At 52.0% G+C, this 19,626-nt stretch overlaps 1 protein-coding gene across 5 annotated transcripts in view; it reads left to right on the top strand.

Annotated features, from left to right (window-relative positions):
• The window catches only part of ift43 (intraflagellar transport 43 homolog (Chlamydomonas)), a 269,145-nt gene that overhangs the window by 34,253 nt on the left and 215,266 nt on the right, over positions 1 to 19,626 (top strand). For all 5 annotated transcript variants that reach the window (XM_086002542.1, XM_086002538.1, XM_086002540.1 and 2 more), the window contains exon 2: positions 10,111 to 10,209. In XM_086002542.1, coding sequence (XP_085858668.1) covers positions 10,111 to 10,209 — 99 coding nt within the window. The remainder of the gene's footprint in view (positions 1 to 10,110; positions 10,210 to 19,626) is intronic.

The raw sequence follows: 19,626 nt of genomic DNA, 5'->3' as shown, positions 1-19,626 counted from the left end.
GTAGAGAAAAGTACTAGAGAAACTAATGGGACTAAAAGTCAACAAATCCCCTGGACCTGACGACCTACATCCTAGGGTTCTAAAAGAGGTGGTGAAGAGATAGTGGATGCATTGGTTTTGATCTTCCAAAATTCCCTAGATTCTAGAACGATCCCAGCAGATTGGAAGGTCGCAAATGTAACGCCGCTATTCAAGAAAGGAGGGAGAGAAAAAACCGGGAACTACAGGCCAGTTAGCCTGACATCAGTCGTCGGAAAATGCTGGAATCCATTGTTAAGGAAGTGGTATCAAGTCACTTAGAAAATCATAACATGATTAAGCAGAGTCAACATGGTTTTATGAAAGGGTAATCGTGTTTGACAAATTTATTAGAGTTTTTTGAGGATGTAACTAGCAGGGTAGATAAAGGGGAACCAGTGGATGTAGTATATTTGGATTTCCAAAAGGCATTCGATAAGGTGCCACATAAAAGATTACACAAGATTAGGGCTCATGGGGTTGGGGGTAATATAGTAGCATGGATAGAGGATTGGTTAACAGAAAACAGAGAGTAGGGATAAACGGATCTTTTTCAGGTTGGCAGGCTGTAACTAGTGGGGTGCCGCAAGGATCAGTGTTTGGGTCTCAGCTATTTACAATCTATATTAATGACCTAGATGAAGGGACCGAGTGCAATGTATCCAAGTTTGCTGATGATACAATGCTAGGTGGGACAGTGAGCTGTGAGGAGAACACAGAGTCTGCAAAGGGATATAGATAGACTGAGTGAGTGGGCAGTAAGGTGGCAGATGGAGTATAATGTAGGGAAATGTGAGGTTATTCACTTTGGTAGGAAGAATAGAAAAACAGAATATTTTTTAAATGGTGAGAAACTTTCAAATGTTGGTGTTCAGAGAGATTTGGGTGTCCTCATACAAGAAACACAGAAAGCTAGCATGCAGGTACAGCAAGCAATAAGGAAGGCAAATGGCATGTTGGCCTTTATTGCAAGGAGGTTGGAGTATAAGAGTAAGGAAGTCTTGTTACAATTGTACAGGGCCTTGGTGAGACCACACCTGGAGTACTGGGCACAGTTCTGGTCTCCTTATCTAAGGAAGGATATACTTGCCTTGGAGGCGGTGCAACGAAGGTTCACTAGATTGATTCCTGGGATGAGAGGGCTGTCCTATGATGAGAGTTTGAGTACATTGGGCCGATACTCTCTGGAGTTTAGAAGAATGAGAGGTGATCTCATTGAAACATACAAGATTCTGAAGGGGATTGACAGGGTAGATGCTGAGAGGCTGTTTCCCCTGGCTGGAGTGTCTAGAACTAGGGGGCATAGTCATAGAGTCATAGAGTCATAGAGTTTTACAGCACAGAAAGAGGCCCTTCGGCCCATCGTGTCTGCGCCGCCCATCCATCCCTGTCCAGTCTAATCCCATTTTCCAGCATTTGGTCCATAGCCTTGTATGCAATGGCATTTCAAGTGCTCATCCAAATGCTTCTTGAATGTTGTGAGGGTTCCTGCCTCTACCACCCTTTTAGGCATTGAGTTCCACATTCCAACCACCCTCTGGGTGAAAAAGTTCCTCCTCAAATCCCCTCTAAATCTCCTGCCCCTTACCCTGAATCTATGCCCCCTTGTTACTGACCCCCCTACTAAGGGGAAAAGTTCCTCTTTGTCTACCCTATCTATGCCCCTCATCATTTTGTACACCTCAATCAGGTCCCCCCTCAGCCTTCTTTGCTCCAAGGAAAACAACCCCAGCCTGTTTAGTCTTTCTTCATAGCTGAGGCGCTCCATCCCAGGTAACATCCTGGTGAATCTTCTCTGCACCCTCTCCAAAGCAATCACATCCTTCCTATAGTGAGGCGACCAGAACTGCACACAGTACTCCAGCTGTGGCCTCACCAGCGTTTTGTACAGCTCCATCATAACCTCCCTGCTCTTATATTCTATGCCTCGGCTAATGAAGGCAAGTATCCCATATGCCTTTTTAACCACCTTATCTACTTGTTCCGCTGCCTTCAGAGATCTATGTACATGTACACCGAGGTCCCTCTGACCCTCTGTACTTCCTAGGGTCCTACCACTCATTGTGTATTCCCTTGCCTTATTTGTCCGTCCAAAATGCATCACCTCGCACTTTTCAGGGTTAAATTCCATTTGCCACTTTTCCGCCCATCTGACCAACCCGTCTATATCGTCCTGTAGCCTGAGGCTTTCCCCCTTGCAATTTACCACCCCACCAATTTTCGTGTCATCTGCAAACTTACTGATCATCCCTTTTACATTCTCATCCAAATCATTTATGTAGATCACAAACAACAAGGGACCCAGCACCGATCCCTGAGGTACCCCACTGGACACAGGCTTCCAGTCACAAAAGCAACCTTCGACCATCACCCTCTGCCTCCTGCCACTCAGCCAGTTTAGGATCCAACGCGCCAAGGCACCCTGGATCCCATGGGCTCTTACCTTCTTGACCAGTCTCCTATGCGGGACTTTGTCAAAAGCTTTACTGAAGTCCATGTAAACCACATCCACAGCATTTCCCTCATCCACCTCCCTAGTCACCCCCTCGAAAAATTCAATCAGATTTGTCAGACATGATTTACCCTTGACAAAGCCATGCTGACTATCCCCGATTAATCCTTGCCTCTCCAAGTGGAGACTAATTTTGTCCCTCAGAATTTTTTCCAATAATTTCCCTACCACAGATGTTAGGCTCACTGGCCTGTAATTCCCTGGTTTATCCCTGCTACCCTTCTTGTATAATGGTACTACATTAGCTGTTCTCCAGTCCTCTGGTACATCCCCTGTGGCCAGAGAGGTTCTGAAAATTTGTGTCAGAGCCCCTGCAATCTCCTCCTTTGCCTCACATAGTAGCCTGGGATACATCTCGTCCGGGCCTGGGGATTTATCGACTTTTTGGCCTGCTAAAACCGCTAGCACCTCCTCCCTCTCGATGCTAATATGTTCAAGTATGTCACAATCCCCTTGCCCGATTTCTATGTCTGCATCGTCTTTCTCCATAGTGAACACAGATGCAAAAAATTCATTTAAAACCCCGCCTACATCATCTGGTTCTACACACAGATTGCCACTTTGGTCCCTAATGGGCCCTACCCTTTCCCTGGTTATCCTCTTGCCCTTAATATACTTATAAAACATCTTAGGATTTTCCTTTATTTTGCTCGCCATTGTTATTTCATGGCCCCTCCTCGCCCTCCTAATTTCTTTTTTAAGTATGCCCCTGCACTTTTTATACTCCTCTAGGGCTTCTTCCGTCTTTAGTCTTTTGTAACTGCCAAAAGCCCCCCTTTTATTTCTAATGCATTTTTGTATCTCCCTTGTCATCCAAGTTTCCTTTGCTTGTTGGTCCCACCCTTGACCTTTACAGGAACATGTTGGCGCTGTACTCTCTCTATTTCCCTTCTGAAAGTCTCCCACTGTTTTGATGTGGATTTTCCTATAAGTAGCTGCTCCCAGTCCACTTTGGCCAGATCCTGCCTTATCATATTAAAATCGGCCTTCCCCCAATTTAGAACCCTTATTTCCGGGCCGTCTTTGTCTTTTTCCATGACCACCTTAAATTTCACCGAATTATGGTCACTGTCGCCAAAATGCTCTCCTACTGATACTTCCACCACTTGCCCGGCTACATTCCCCAGAATTAGGTCCAGTACCGCCCCCTCTCTTGTAGGACTTTCTACATGTTGGCTCAAAAAGCTCTCCTGGATGCACTTTAAGAATTCTGCACCCTCTAAGCCTTTCACACTCTGACTATCCCAATTTATATTGGGGAAGTTGAAATCCCCCACTATTATTACCCTATTATTTTCACACTTCTCTGAGATTTGCCTACATATCTGTTCCTCTATCTCCCCCTGACTGTTTGGGGGCCTATAGTACACTCCCAACAAAGTGCTTGCCCCCTTTTTGTTTTTAAGTTCTACCCATATGGCCTCATTTGAGGAACCCGCTAATATATCATCCCTCCTTACAGCAGTAATTGACTCCTTAATTAATATCGCAACACCCCCTCCCCTTTTACACCCCCCTCTGTCTCGCCTGAAGATTCTATACCCCGGAATATTGAGCTGCCAGTCCTGACCCTCCCTCAACCATGTCTCCGTGATGGCAACAATATCGTACTCCCATGTGTTCAACAACAACTTCAGTTCATCCACCTTATTTGCAAGACTCCTTGCATTAAAATAAATGCCTTCCAGCCCTGCCATATTCCCTTTTGCCTTCACATATTTGCTCTGCCTTCCCAGCTGACTTGTTTTTTCCTCTGTATTTGGCTGTAAATCACCCCCTACTATAGCTCCATTCTGTACCCCATCCCCCTGCCAAGTTAGTTTAAACCCCCCCCAGCAGTGCTAGCAAACCTCCCCGCAAGGATATTGGTTCCCCTCTGGTTCAGGTGTAAACCGTCCGACTTGTACAAGTCCCACCTTTCCCAGAAGCAGACCCAGTGATCCAGGAAACTAAAGCCCTCCCTCCTGCACCATCCCTTTAGCCACGCATTCATCTGTTCTGTCTTCCTATTTCTATACTCACTAGCACGTGGCACCGGGAGTAATCCAGAGATTACAACCTTTGAGGTCCTGCTCTTTAATCCTTCACCTAGCTCCCTAAATTCTTGCTGCAGGACCTCATCCCTCTTTTTACCTATGTCGTTGGTACCAATGTGGACCACGACCTCTGGCTGTTCACCCTCCCCCTCCAGAATGCCCTGCAGCCGCTCAGTGATATCCTTGACCCTGGCACCAGGGAGGCAACAAACCATCCTGGATTCACGTCTACGGCCACAGAAACGCCTATCTGTTCCCCTTACTATAGAATCCCCTACCACTATTGCTCTCCCACTCTTTTTCCCCCCTTCCTGGGCAGCAGGAGCACCCCCAGTGCCAGGAAGTTGGCTGCTGCTGCCTTCCCCTGGTGAGTCATCCCCCTCAACAGTATCCAAAGCGGTATACTTGTTTGAGAGGGGAATGGTCACAGGGGTCTCCTGCACTACCTGCCTGCTTCTATTGCTCCGCCTGGTGGTCACCCATTTCCTGTCTTCCTGTGCATCCCTTCCCTGCGGTGTGACCAACTCACTAAACGTGCTATCCACGACCCTCTCAGCATCGTGAATGCTCAACAACCCATCCACCCGCAGCTCCAGCGCCTCAATGCGGTCTGCTAGTAGCTGCAGATGGATGCATCTCTGGCACACGTGGTCATCAGGGGCACCGGTCTCAGGATAAGGCACCTTCTGGGACCTCTGCACATTAACTCCCAGGTCCCTCTGTCCCTGCACACTCTTTAAAACTGTGCCATTAAGTGTATATTGCCTCTCCCTGATCCTTCTGCCAAAATGCATCACCTCACACTTCTCTATTAAATTCCATCTGCCACTTGTCTGCCCATTCTGCTAGCCTTTCTATGTCCTGTTGCAGTCGATTGGTATCATCCTCACTGTTTGCCACACCCCCAAGTTTGGTGGCATCGGCAAATTTAGAAATTCTACTTGGTATTCCAATATCCAGGTCATTTATATATATCAAAAAAAGCAGTGGCCCCAGCACTGACCCTTGGGGAACACCACTGTCTACCATCCTCCTGTCTGAAAATCAGCCATTTACCACAACTCGCTGTTTTCTGTCCTTAAGCCAATTCCTTATCCAAGCTGCCACTGACCCACCTATTCCATGAGCCTCAATTTTGTTAACCAGCCTTCTATGTGGTACTTTGTCAAACGCCTTCCGAAAATCCATGTAGACAACATCCATTGCATTCCCTTCATCAATCCTCCCTGTTACTTCATCAAAAAATTCAATTAGTCAAACACGATCTGCCTTTTACAAATCCGTGTTGGCTCTCCTTAATTAGCTTAAACCTCTCCAAGTGCCCGTTAATTTTTTTCTTGATTATTGTTTCTAAAACTTTACCCGCCACTGATGTTAAAGTGACCAGCCTGTAGTTACTAGGATTGTCCTTACACCCTTTCTTGAACAATGGTGTCACATTTGCCACTTTCCAATCCTCAGTCACCTCCCCCGCATCTAGGGAAGATTAGAAAATTATGGCAAGCCCTTCCACTATCTCCTCCACCAATTCCCTTAGCAACCTGGGATGCAAGCCATCTGGACCAGGCGACTTATCCGCTCTAAGCATACCCAGCCTTTCTAGTACATCCTGTCTATCAATTTTCACCCCTTCCATTGCTTCTACCTTTTCCACTTCTACTGATATTTTGTCAGCATCCACCTCCTTAGTAAACACCGATACAAAGTACTCATTGAGTATTCTAGCCTTGCCCTGCACCTCTAAGCATATATCACCTTCTTTGTCCCTAATAAGCCTCAGCCTGCCTCTTACTACCCGCTTACTGTTTACATGCCGGTAGAAGAATTTTGGGTTCCCTTTTATGTTAACCGCCATTCTACTCTCATATTCTCTCTTTGCCAATCTTCACTTCCCCTCTCAACTTATTGTATTTGGTCTGGTTCTCCCTTGAAGAATTCACCTGACATTCATCATACACCCTCTTTTTTTGTTTCATCATCTTCTCCATCTCCCTCGCTTTAGTTCCCTTACCCTTCCCTCTGGTTGGAATGTACCTAGCCTGTACTTGGAACATCTCCTCCTTAAAGATCACCCATTGTTCCGTTACAGTTTTTCCTGTCAGTCTTTGGCTCCATTTTACCCTGGCTAGATCCTTTCACATCCCATTGAAGTTAACCCTATTCCAGTTTAGAAGTTCCACTCTAGATTGTTCTTTGCTCTTCTCCATTGCTAATCTAAATCTTATGATATGATGATCACTGATTGGGGTTCAGGGACATTCGATGGAGATTCAATGACTGGGGTTCAGGGACATTCGATGGAGATTCACTGACTGGGGTTCACGGACATTCGATGGAAACATAGAAACATAGAAGATAGGAGCAGGAGTAGGCCATTCGGCCCATCGAGCCTGCTCCGCCATTCAATGAGATCATGGCTGATCATCCAAATTCAGTACCCTGTCCCTGCCTTCTCCCCATATCCCTTGATCCCTTTAGCCTCAAGAAATATATCCAACTCTTTCTTGAATATATTTAATGAACTGGCCTCCACCACCCTCTGTGGCAGAGAATTCCACAGGTTCACCACTCTCTGGGTGAAGAAATTCCTCCTCATTTCAGTCCTAAATGGCTTACCCCTTATCCTTAGACTATGACCCCTAGTTCTGGACTCCCCGGCCATCAGAAACATCCTTTCTGCATCTAGTCTGTCCAGACCTGACAGAATTTTATAGGTTTCGATGAGATCCCCTCTCAATCTTCTAAACTCCAGTGAGTATAAGCCCAGTTGACACAATCTCTCCTCGTACGTCATTCCTGCCATCCCAGGTATCAGCCTGGTGAATCTTCGCTGCACTCCCTCCATGGCAAGAACGTCCTTCCTCAGGTAAGGTGACCAAAACTGCACACAATACTCAAGGTGCGGTCTCACCAAGGCCCTGTACAACTGCAGCAAGACATCCTTGTTCATGTACTCGAACCCTCTTGCTACGAAGGCCAACATACCATTTGCCTTCTTAACCGCCTGCTGCACCTACATGCTTACCTTCAGCGACTGGTGCACAAGAACACCCAGGCCTCTTTGCACTTCTCCCAATCTATTGCCATTCAAATAATAATCTGCCTTCCTGTTTTTGCCACCAAAGTGGATAACCTCACATTTATCCACATTATAGTGCATTTGCCATGTTTCTGCCCAATCACCCAACCTGTCCAAATCGTACTGGAGTTTCATGACATCCTCCTCACAGTATACCCTCCCACCCAGCTTTGTGTCGTCTGCAAATTTGGAGATATTACATCCAATTCCCTCGTCCAGATCATTAATATATATTGTGAACAGCTGGGGTCCTAGGACCGATCCTTGCGGTACCCCACTAGTCACTGCCTGCCACTCGGAAAACGACCCGTTTATTCCAACTCTTTGCTTTCTGTCCGCCAACCAGTTCTCTATCCAAGTCAATACCTTGCCCCCAATCCCATGTGCCTTAATTTTGCACGCTAATCTCTTATGTGGGACCTTATCGAAAGCCTTCTGAAAGTCCAAATACACCACATCCACTGGTGCTCCCTTATCTATTTTACCAGTTACATCCTCAAAAAATTCCAGTAGATTAGTCAAGCATGATTTACCTTTTGTAAATCCATGTTGACTTTGTCCGATCCTGTCACTGCTTTCCAAGTGCTCTGCTATTACATCTTTTATAATGGACTCTAGCATTTTCCCCACTACCGATGTCAGGCTTACCAGTCTATAATTCCCCGCTTTTTCTCTGCCACCTTTTTTGAATAGTGGGGTAACATTAGCTACCCTCCAATCCATGGGAACTGTTCCAGAGTCTATTGAGTTCTGGAAGATGACCAGCAATGCATCTACTATTTCTAGGGCCACTTCCTTAAGTACCCTGGGATGTAGATTATCAGGCCCTGGGGATTTATCAGCCTTCAGTCCCATCAATTTTCCTAACACCATTTCCCTACAAATACTGATTTCTTTCAGTTCCACCCTTTCATCAGACCCTATGTTCCGCGGTATTTCTGGGAGGTTATTTGTGTCCTCCTTTGTGAAGACAGAACCAAAATATGTATTTAGTTGGTCAGCCATTTCTTTGCTCCCCATTTTAAATTCCCCCAATTCTGACTGCAAGGGACCTACGCTTGACTTCACCAATCTTTTTCTCTTTACATATCTATAAAAGCTTTTACAGTCAGTTTTTATGTTCCCTGCAAGCTTACTCTCATATTCTATTTTCCCTTTCTTAATTAATCCCTTTGTCCTCCTTTGTTGAATCCTAAACTGCTCCCAATCCTCAGGATTATTGCTTTTTCTGGCCAATTTGTATGTCCTCTCCTTGGATCTTATGCTGTCCCTAATTTCACTTGTTAGCCACGGTTGAGTCACCTTTTTTGTTTTATTTTTATGCCAAACTAGGATGAACAACTTCACTGATTGGTGTTCAGGGACATTCGATGGAGATTCACTGATTGGGGTTCAGGAACATTCGATGGAGATTCACTGATTGGGGTTCAGGGACATTCGATGGAGATTCACTGACTGGGGTTCAGGGACATTCGATGGAGGTTCACTGATTGGGGTTCAGGGACATTCGATGGAGATTCACTGACTGGGGTTCAGGGACATTCGATGGAGATTCACTGATTGGGGTTCAGGGACATTCGATGGAGATTCACTGACTGGGGTTCAGGGACTCGGTGCGTTTGTATCAGATGTGTGTCTGGGACCATCTCATCCGAGATCTGTACCTCCTAGGGGAGCCATGGCTGATGCCTGTTATTGATTTGTCCTGTTAATGTTTGGGGAAGGAGGAGGACGGTTTTGTTGTGCCACGAATCTTGCCATTAGTAAAACCGGCTGGAGTGAGGCAGAGACGGAGAAGCACTGAGGGAGCAGGGGAGCATATGGAGCATCTGTGCACACACTGCAGCCACTAACAGGTCAATATGTGCCGTGTCCATTCCGGGACCCTGGGCCAGTTTATTACACTTTTGAATTGTGACCTGTTTTATTTGTGCTCCCCCTTCCCCCATCCCCCCCTCCCCCCTCCCCCCTCCCCACTCCCCCCCTCCCCCACTCCCCCCTCCCCCCTCCCCCATTCCCCCATTCCCCCATCCCCCATTCCCCCATCCCCCCCTCCCCCCTCCCCCCCCCATTCCCCCATCCCCCCCTCCCCACTCCCCCCCTCCCCCATCCCCCCTCCCCACTCCCCCCCTCCCCCATTCCCCTTCCCCCCTCCCCCTACCCCCCTTTCCCCTCCCCCTACCCCCCTTTCCTTTCCCCCCTTCCCCTTTCCTTTCCCCCTTTCCTTTCCCCCCCTTCCCCTTTCCTTTCCCCCCCCTTCTCCTCTTCCTTTCCCCCCTTCCCCTCTTCCTTTCCCCCCTTCCCCTTTCCTTTCCCCCTTTCCCCTTTCCTTTCCCCCGCTTCCCCTTTCCTTTCCCCCCCTTCCCCTCTTCCTTTCCCCCTTTCCCCCCTTCCCCTTTCCTTTCCCCCCTTCCCCTTTCCTTTCCCCCCTTTCCCCTTTCCTTTCCCCCCCTTCCCCTTTCCAGATAGTGAAGACTGGGCGTCGAGCCCGTCAGCCCCTGGATGCCTCGCAGGACGACACCCGCCTGAGTCGTAAAGCGTCTTCCACCACTGTCGGAGCGGAGGTGAGTGCTCCAGCGCTTGTCTTTCTTCACAACACTTTGCCAGTGAAAAGAGCAACAGTCCCCACCACCTAAAGCACTCGCCTTTAAAACGGCCAGTCGCTAATATTGGCCAAAGAGCGATGACCCTTGCATTAACGTCAGTGTCAGTGTTGCCGGTTACAGAAATGGCCGTGTTTACTCAGGAGTTTGCACCTTGTTTTTATGGATGTGTTAGTGACGCCACATTATCTTTAGCACACACTGAATTTTAACCGTCCTCTCGCTGGGGTCCACGGTCTCAGTTACTGTGCACGTGTATGTGGAGCGAGCCTGCTCTGGGTTGCAGTCCTTTGTCCAAAATTCCACGTGTGAGAATACAAAACGTACTGTGTCAGTAGGAAGTTTCCAGAAAATGTATGACACTGCAACTGAAATGATTTAATTTTTTTTATTAAGGCTGCTATGTTATACCGGCTATCACGCAGAGCGGGCAAATCATGTTCACAGGAATACACCCGCTGTAAACAGTGGGGACGGTATTTTAAAAGATGAAACCCTCATCCATCCCTTTGTCCCCTCCAGACTCGACTATTCCAACGCACTCCTGGCTGGCCTCCCACATTCCACCCTCCGTAAACTTGAGGTCACCCAAAACTCGGCTGCCCGTGTCCTAACTCGCACCAAGTCCCGTTCACCCATCACCCCTGTGCTCGCTGACCTACACTGGCTCCCGGTCAGTGTCCTAACTCGCACCAAGTCCTGTTCCCCCATCACCCCTGTGCTCGCTGACCTACACTGGCTCCCGGTCAGTGTCCTAACTCGCACCGAGTCCCGTTCCCCCATCACCCCTGTGCTCGCTGACCTACACTGGCTCCTGGTCAGTGTCCTAACTCGCACCGAGTCCCGTTCCCCCATCACCCCTGTGCTCGCTGACCTACACTGGCTCCCGGTCAGTGTCCTAACTCGCACCGAGTCCCGTTCCCCCATCACCCCTGTGCTCGCTGACCTACACTGGCTCCTGGTCAGTGTCCTAACTCGCACCAAGTCCCGTTCACCCATCACCCCTGTGCTCACTGACCTACACTGGCTCCCGGTCAGTGTCCTAACTCGCACCAAGTCCTGTTCCCCCATCACCCCTGTGCTCGCTGACCTACACTGGCTCCCGGTCAGTGTCCTAACTCGCACCGAGTCCCGTTCCCCCATCACCCCTGTGCTCGCTGACCTACACTGGCTCCTGGTCAGTGTCCTAACTCGCACCGAGTCCCGTTCACCCATCACCCGCTGTGCTAGCTGACCTACACTGGCTCCCGGTCAGTGTCCTAACTCGCACCGAGTCCCGTTCACCCATCACCCGCTGTGCTCACTGACCTACACTGGCTCCCGGTCAGTGTCCTAACTCGCACCGAGTCCCGTTCACCCATCACCCGCTGTGCTCACTGACCTACACTGGCTCCCGGTCAGTGTCCTAACTCGCACCAAGTCCTGTTCCCCCATCACCCCTGTGCTCGCTGACCTACACTGGCTCCCGGTCAGTGTCCTAACTCGCACCAAGTCCTGTTCCCCCATCACCCCTGTGCTCGCTGACCTACACTGGCTCCCGGTCAGTGTCCTAACTCGCACCAAGTCCTGTTCCCCCATCACCCCTGTGCTCGCTGACCTACACTGGCTCCCGGTCAGTGTCCTAACTCGCACCGAGTCCCGTTCCCCCATCACCCCTGTGCTCGCTGACCTACACTGGCTCCTGGTCAGTGTCCTAACTCGCACCGAGTCCCGTTCCCCCATCACCCCTGTGCTCGCTGACCTACACTGGCTCCCGGTCAGTGTCCTAACTCGCACCGAGTCCCGTTCCCCCATCACCCCTGTGCTCGCTGACCTACACTGGCTCCTGGTCAGTGTCCTAACTCGCACCAAGTCCCGTTCACCCATCACCCCTGTGCTCACTGACCTACACTGGCTCCCGGTCAGTGTCCTAACTCGCACCAAGTCCTGTTCCCCCATCACCCCTGTGCTCGCTGACCTACACTGGCTCCCGGTCAGTGTCCTAACTCGCACCGAGTCCCGTTCCCCCATCACCCCTGTGCTCGCTGACCTACACTGGCTCCTGGTCAGTGTCCTAACTCGCACCGAGTCCCGTTCACCCATCACCCGCTGTGCTAGCTGACCTACACTGGCTCCCGGTCAGTGTCCTAACTCGCACCGAGTCCCGTTCACCCATCACCCCTGTGCTCGCTGACCTACACTGGCTCCTGGTCAGTGTCCTAACTCGCACCGAGTCCCGTTCACCCATCACCCGCTGTGCTAGCTGACCTACACTGGCTCCCGGTCAGTGTCCTAACTCGCACCGAGTCCCGTTCACCCATCACCCGCTGTGCTCGCTGACCTACACTGGCTCCCGGTTAAACAACACCTCGATTTCAAAATTCTCATCCTCCTTTTCAAATCCCTCCATTGTCTCGCCCCTCCCTACCTCTGTAACCCCCTCCAGCCCCACAACCCTCCAAGATCTCTGCGCTCCTCTAATTCTGGCCTCTTGAGCGTCCCCGATTTCCATCGCTCCACCATTGGCGGCCGCGCCTTCAGCTGCCCTAAGCTCTGGAATTCCCTCCCTAACCTTTTCCACCTCTCTCTCCTCCTTTAAGACATTCTTTAAAACCCACCTCATTTGTCCTAATATCTCCTTATGTGACTTGGTGTCAAATAATGCCTGATAATGGCTCCTGTGCAGTGCCTTGAGAAGTTTTACTACATTAAAGGCGCTATCTAATTGCAAGTTGTTGTTTACACAACAATACATTGGGTACAGTGATGTTACTGGACGAACCATTCAGAGAAGGTGGGTTCAAATCCCAACATAGTCGTTTGAGAATTTGAATTCTGTTTAAAAATCTGGAAAATCTGGCATCAGTAAAAGTGCCCATGAAGTTGTCGGATTGTCATAGGTAAGTAAACCTGCTGTCCTTGCTCAGTCTGGGCCTACATGTGATTCTCACTGGGGTACGGGTCCCCTCCTCTCCTGAAGGTGCTGACTCTCACTGGGGTACGGGTCCCCTCCTCTCCTGAAGGTGCTGACTCTCACTGGGGTACAGGTCCCCCTCCTCTCCTGAAGGTGTTGACTCTCACTGGGGTACGGGTCCCCTCCTCTCCTGAAGGTGCTGACTCTCACTGGGGTACAGGTCCCCATCTCTCCTGAAGGTGCTGACTCTCACTGGGGTACGGATCCCCTCCTCTCCTGAAGGTGCCGACTCTCACTGGGGTACAGGTCCCCTCCTCTCCTGAAGGTGCTGACTCTCACTGGGGTACGGGTCCCCTCCTCTCCTGAAGGTGCTGACTCTCACTGGGGTACGGATCCCCTCCTCTCCTGAAGGTGCCGACTCTCACTGGGGTACAGATCCCCTCCTCTCCTGAAGGTGCCGACTCTCACTGGGGTACGGGTCCCCACCTCTCCTGATGGTGCCGACTCTCACTGGGGTACGGGTCCCCTCCTCTCCTGATGGTGCTGACTCTCACTGGGGTACGGGTCCCCTCCTCTCCTGAAGGTGCCGACTCTCACTGGGGTACGGATCCCCTCCTCTCCTGAAGGTGCCGACTCTCACTGGGGTACAGGTCCCCTCCTCTCCTGAAGGTGCTGCCTCTCACTGGGGTACGGGTCCCCTCCTCTCCTGAAGGTGCTGACTCTCACTGGGGTACGGGTCCCCTCCTCTCCTGAAGGTGCTGACTCTCACTGGGGTACGGGTCCCCTCCTCTCCTGAAGGTGCTGCCTCTCACTGGGGTACGGGTCCCCTCCTCTCCTGAAGGTGCTGACTCTCACTGGGGTACGGGTCCCCTCCTCTCCTGAAGGTGCTGACTCTCACTGGGGTACGGGTCCCCTCCTCTCCTGAAGGTGCTGACTCTCACTGGGGTACGGGTCCCCTCCTCTCCTGATGGTGCTGACTCTCACTGGGGTACGGGTCCCCTCCTCTCCTGAAGGTGCTGACTCTCACTGGGGTACGGGTCCCCTCCTCTCCTGAAGGTGCTGACTCTCACTGGGGTACGGGTTCCCTCCTCTCCTGAAGGTGCTGACTCTCACTGGGGTACGGGTCCCCTCCTCTCCTGAAGGTGCTGACTCTCACTGGGGTACGGGATCCCTCCTCTCCTGAAGGTGCTGACTCTCACTGGTGTACGGGTCCCCTCCTCTCCTGAAGGTGCTGACTCTCACTGGGGTATGGGTCCCCTCCTCTCCAGAAGGTGCTGATTCTCACTGGGGTACGGATCCCCTCCCCTCCTGAAGGTGCTGACTCTCACTGGGGTACGGGTCCCTTCCTCTCCTGAAGGCGCTGACTCTCACTGGGGTACGGGTCCCCTCCTCTCCTGAAGGTGCTGACTCTCACTGGGGTACGGGATCCCTCCTCTCCTGAAGGTGCTGACTCTCACTGGGGTATGGGTCCCCTCCTCTCCTGAAGGTGCTGACTCTCACTGGGGTACGGGTCCCCTCCTCTCCTGAAGGTGCTGACTCTCACTGGGTTACGGGCCCCCTCCTCTCCTGAAGGTGGTGATTCTCACTGGGGTACGGATCCCCTCCTCTCCTGAAGGTGCTGACTCTCACTGGGGTACGGGTTCCTCCTCTCCTGAAGGTGCTGACTCTCACTGGGGTATGGGTCCCCTCCTCTCCTGAAGGTGCTGACTCTCACTGGGGTACGGGTCCCCTCCTCTCCTGAAGGTGCTGATTCTCACTGGGGTACGGATCCCCTCCTCTCCTGAAGGTGCTGACTCTCACTGGGGTACGGGTTCCTCCTCTCCTGAAAGTGCTGACTCTCACTGGGGTACGGGTCCCCTCCTCTCCTGAAGGTGCTGACTCTCACTGGGGTACGGGTCACCTCCTCTCCTGAAGGTGCTGATTCTCACTGGGGTACGGATCCCCTCCTCTCCTGAAGGTGCTGACTCTCACTGGGGTACGGGTCCCCTCCTCTCCTGAAGGTGCTGACTCTCACTGGGGTACGGGTCCCCTCCTCTCCTGAAGGTGCTGATTCTCACTGGGGTACGGGTCCCCTCCTCTCCTGAAGGTGCTGATTCTCACTGGGGTACGGGTCCCCTCCTCTCCTGAAGGTGCTGACTCTCACTGGGGTACGGGTTCCCTCCTCTCCTGGAGGTGCTGACTCTCACTGGGGTACCGGTCCTCTCCTCTCCTGAAGGTGCTGACTCTCACTGGGGTACGGGTTCCCTCCTCTCCTGAAGGTGCTGACTCTCACTGGGGTACGGGTCCCCTCCTCTCCTGAAGGTGCTGACTCTCACTGGGGTACGGGTCCTCTCCTCTCCTGAAGGTGCTGACTCTCACTGGGGTACAGGTCCCCTCCTCTCCTGAAGGTACTTACTCTCACTGGGGTACAGGTCCCTTCCTCTCCTGAAGGTGCTGACTCTCACTGGGGTACGGGTCCCCTCCTCTCCTGAAGGTGCTGACTCTCACTGGGGTACGGGTCCCCTCCTCTCCTGAAGGTGCTGACTCTCACTGGGGTACGGGTCCCCTCCTCTCCTGAAGGTGCTGACTCTCACTGGGGTACGGGTCCCCTCCTCTCCTGAAGGTGCTGACTCTCACTGGGGCACGGGTCCCCTCCTCTCCTGAAGGTGCTGACTCTCACTGGGTTACGGGTCCCCATCTCTCCTGGAGGTGCTGACTCTCTGGGGTATGGGTCCCCTCCTCTCCTGAAGGTGCTGACTCTCACTGGGGTACAGGTCCCCATCTCTCCTGAAGGTGCTGACACTCATTGGGGTACAGGTCCCCTCCTCTCCTGAAGGTGCTGACTCTCACTGGGGTACGGGTCCCCTCCTCTCCTGAAGGTGCTGACTCTCACTGGGGTATGGGTCCCCTCCTCTCCTGAAGGTGCTGACTCTCACTCGGATATGGGTCCCCTCCTCTCCTGAAGGTGCTGACTCTCACTGGGGTACAGGTCCCCTCCTCTCCTGAAGGTGCTGACTCTCACTGGAATACAGGTCCCCTCCTCTCCTGAAGGTACTGACTCTCACTGGGGTACGGGTCCCCTCCTCCCCTGAAGGTGCTGACTCTCACTGGGGTACGTGTCCCCTCCTCTCCTGAAGGTGCTGACTCTCACTGGGGTACGGGTCCCCTCCTCCCCTGAAGGTGCTGACTCTCACTGGGGTACGGGTCCCCTCCTCTCCTGAAGGTGCTGACTCTCACTCGGATATGGGTCCCCTCCTCTCCTGAAGGTGCTGACTCTCACTGGGGTACGGGTCCCCATCTCTCTTGAAGGTGCTGACTCTCACTGGGGTACCGGTCCCCTGCTCTCCTGAAGGTGCTGACTCTCACTGGGGTACAGGTCCCCTCCTCTCCTGAAGGAGCTGACTCTCACTGGGGTATGGGTCCCCTCCTCTCCTGAAGGTGCTGACTCTCACTGGGGTACAGGTCCCCTCCTCTCCTGAAGGAGCTGACTCTCACTGGGGTACGGGTCCCCTCCTCTCCTGAAGGTGCTGACTCTCACTGGGGTACGGGTCCCCTCCTCTCCTGAAGGTGCTGACTCTCACTGGGGTACGGGTCCCCTCCTCTCCTGGAGGCGCTGACTCTCACTGGGGTACGGGTCCCCTCCTCTCCTGAAGGTGCTGACTCTCACTGGGGTACGGGTCCCCTCCTCTCCTGAAGGTGCTGACTCTCACTGGGGTACGGGTCCCCTCCTCTCCTGAAGGTGCTGACTCTCACTGGGGTACAGGTCCCCTCCTCTCCTGAAGGTGCTGACTCTCACTGGGGTACGGGTCCTCTCCTCTCCTGAAGGTGCTGACTCTCACTGGGGTACGGGTCCCCTCCTCTCCTGAAGGTGCTGACTCTCACTGGGGTACAGGTCCCCTCCTCTCCTGAAGGAGCTGACTCTCACTGGGGTACGGGTCCCCTCCTCTCCTGAAGGTGCTGACTCTCACTGGGGTACGGGTCCCCTCCTCTCCTGAAGGTGCTGACTCTCACTGGGGTACGGGTCCCCTCCTCTCCTGAAGGTGCTGACTCTCACTGGGGTACGGGTCCCCTCCTCTCCTGAAGGTGCTGACTCTCACTGGGGTACGGGTCCCCTCCTCTCCTGGAGGCGCTGACTCTCACTGGGGTACGGGTCCCCTCCTCTCCTGAAGGTGCTGACTCTCACTGGGGTACGGGTCCCCTCCTCCTGGAGGCGCTGACTCTCACTGGGGTACGGGTCCCCTCCTCTCCTGAAGGTGCTGACTCTCACTGGGGTACGGGTCCTCTCCTCTCCTGAAGGTGCTGACTCTCACTGGGGTACGGGTCCCCTCCTCCTGGAGGCGCTGACTCTCACTGGGGTACGGGTCCCCTCCTCTCCTGGAGGCGCTGACGTGTGCACGCATGTGAGGAAACGATCTTTCGGACCAGAGTTGGTTCTTGCACTCGATGTGAATTGTAACGTTATTGTTGCTGTGCATTGCAACCTATAGAGGGTAAAAATGGTGCACTGTGACTTTAAATAACCAAATAAGTGAAGTCTCCTGGAGAGCTGGCCTCTGGTGTACTGATTTGAGTCATCGGCTGCCGAAGAATGTCAGATATGTTGCTGGACTGACGATGCCTAATTAGGCCAAGAGCTCGGGTAAAGACAGGCGTCTCAAGGCCCCAGTGACCCTACCTCCAAATGGATTGCATTTCTTTACTCCCGAAAGCATCGCAGAAGCGTTTTGTGTCGTGTCAAGAGTGCCAGTACATTATCGGGAACGCGCATTCCCAGCCTCACCGAGTCCAGCCGAGGAGGAACCTTTCAGCCTGTTCGTAGAGTTGCGATTGACTGTGGAAGGTTCAGGATCCACAGAGAGAAGACAGTGGGCGGAATTTAACTACCACCCCAGAACCCAACGTCTGGCTGATTCTGTATCATCTTCAATATGTACCGCAGCTCTGGAAGCATTTCAAGGCCTTGGAGAGGGTGCAGAGGAGATTTACCAGAATATTGCCAGGGATGAGGGGCTTCGGTTAGGTGGAGAGACTAGAGAAATTGGGGTAGTTCTCCTTGGAGCAGGGAAGGTTAAGGGGAGATTTGATAGAAGCGTTCAAAATCATGAAGGGATTTAAGAACATCTTTTCTTATTCGTTCCTGGGATATGGGCGTCACTGGCATGGCCAGCATTTATTGCCTTCTTGCTGCAGTCTGTGTGGTGAAGGTACTCCCACAGTGCTGTTAGGGAGGGAGTTCCAGGATTTTGACCCAGCGATGAAGGAACAGCAATATATTTCCAAGTCAGGATGGTGTGTAACTTGGAGGTGGTGGTGTTCCCATGCACCTGCTGCCCTTGTCCATCTAGGTGGTCGAGGTTGTGGGTTTGGGAGGTGCTACCGAATAAGCCTTGGTGAGTTGCTGCAGTGCATCTTGTAGATGGTACACACTGCAGCCATGGTGCGCCGGTGGTGGAGGGAGTGAATATTTAAGGTGATGGATGGGGTGCCAGTCAAGTTGGCTGCTTTGTCCTGGATGGTGTCGAGCTTCTTGAGTGTTGTTGGAGCTGCACTCATCCAGGCAACTGGAGAGTATTCCATCACACTCCTGACTTGTGCCTTGTAGATGGTGGAAAAGTCAGGAGGTGAGACACTCGCCGCAGAATACCTAGCCTCTGACCCGTTCTTAATGCCACTGTATTTACGTAGCTGGTCCAGTTAAGTTTCTGGTCAATGGTAACTTCCCCAGGATGTTGATGGTGGGGGATTCGGCGATGGTAATGCTGTTGAATGTCAACAGGCGATGGTTATACTCTCGCTTGTTGGAGATAGTCATTACCTGGCACTTGTGTGACGTGAAGTTTACTTGCCAACTTATCAGCCCAAGCCTGAATGTCGTCCAGGTCTTGCTGCATACAGGCATGGACTGCTTCATTATCTGAGGCGTTGTGAATGGCACTGAACACTGTGCAATCATCAGCGAACATCCCCATTTCTGACCTTATGTTGGAGGGAAGGTCATTGATGAAGCAGCTAAAGATGGTTGGGCCTAGGACACTGCCCTGAGGAACTCCTGCAGCGATGCCCTGGGGCTGTGATGATTGACCTCCAACAACAAATGGTATGTTGGCCTTCGTAGCGAGAGGGTTCGAGTACAAGAACAAGGATGTCTTGCTGCAGTTGTACAGGGCCTTGGTGAGACCACACCTTGAGTATTGTGTGCAGTTTTGGTCGCCTTATCTGACGAAGGATGTTCTTGCCATGGAGGGAGTGCAGCGAAGATTCACCAGACTGATACCTGGGATGGCAGGAATGACGTATGAGGAGAGATTGGGTCGATTGGGCTTATACTCGCTGGAGTTTAGAAGAATGAGAGGAGATCTCATTGAAACTTATAAAATTCTAACAGAACTGGACAGATTGGATGCAGGAAGGATGTTCCCGATGGCAGGGGAGTCCAGAACCAGGGGTCACAGTCTAAGGATAAGGGGTAAGCCATTTAGGACAGGGATGAGGAGGAATTTCTTCAC

This window comes from Somniosus microcephalus, chromosome 12, assembly GCF_052327205.1.
Source record: "Somniosus microcephalus isolate GS21.2 chromosome 12, FLI_Smic_1.0, whole genome shotgun sequence".
Lineage (NCBI taxonomy): Eukaryota > Metazoa > Chordata > Chondrichthyes > Squaliformes > Somniosidae > Somniosus > Somniosus microcephalus.
Note: the sequence above shows the minus strand (reverse complement) of the source record. Positions and strands in the feature narration are given on the sequence as shown.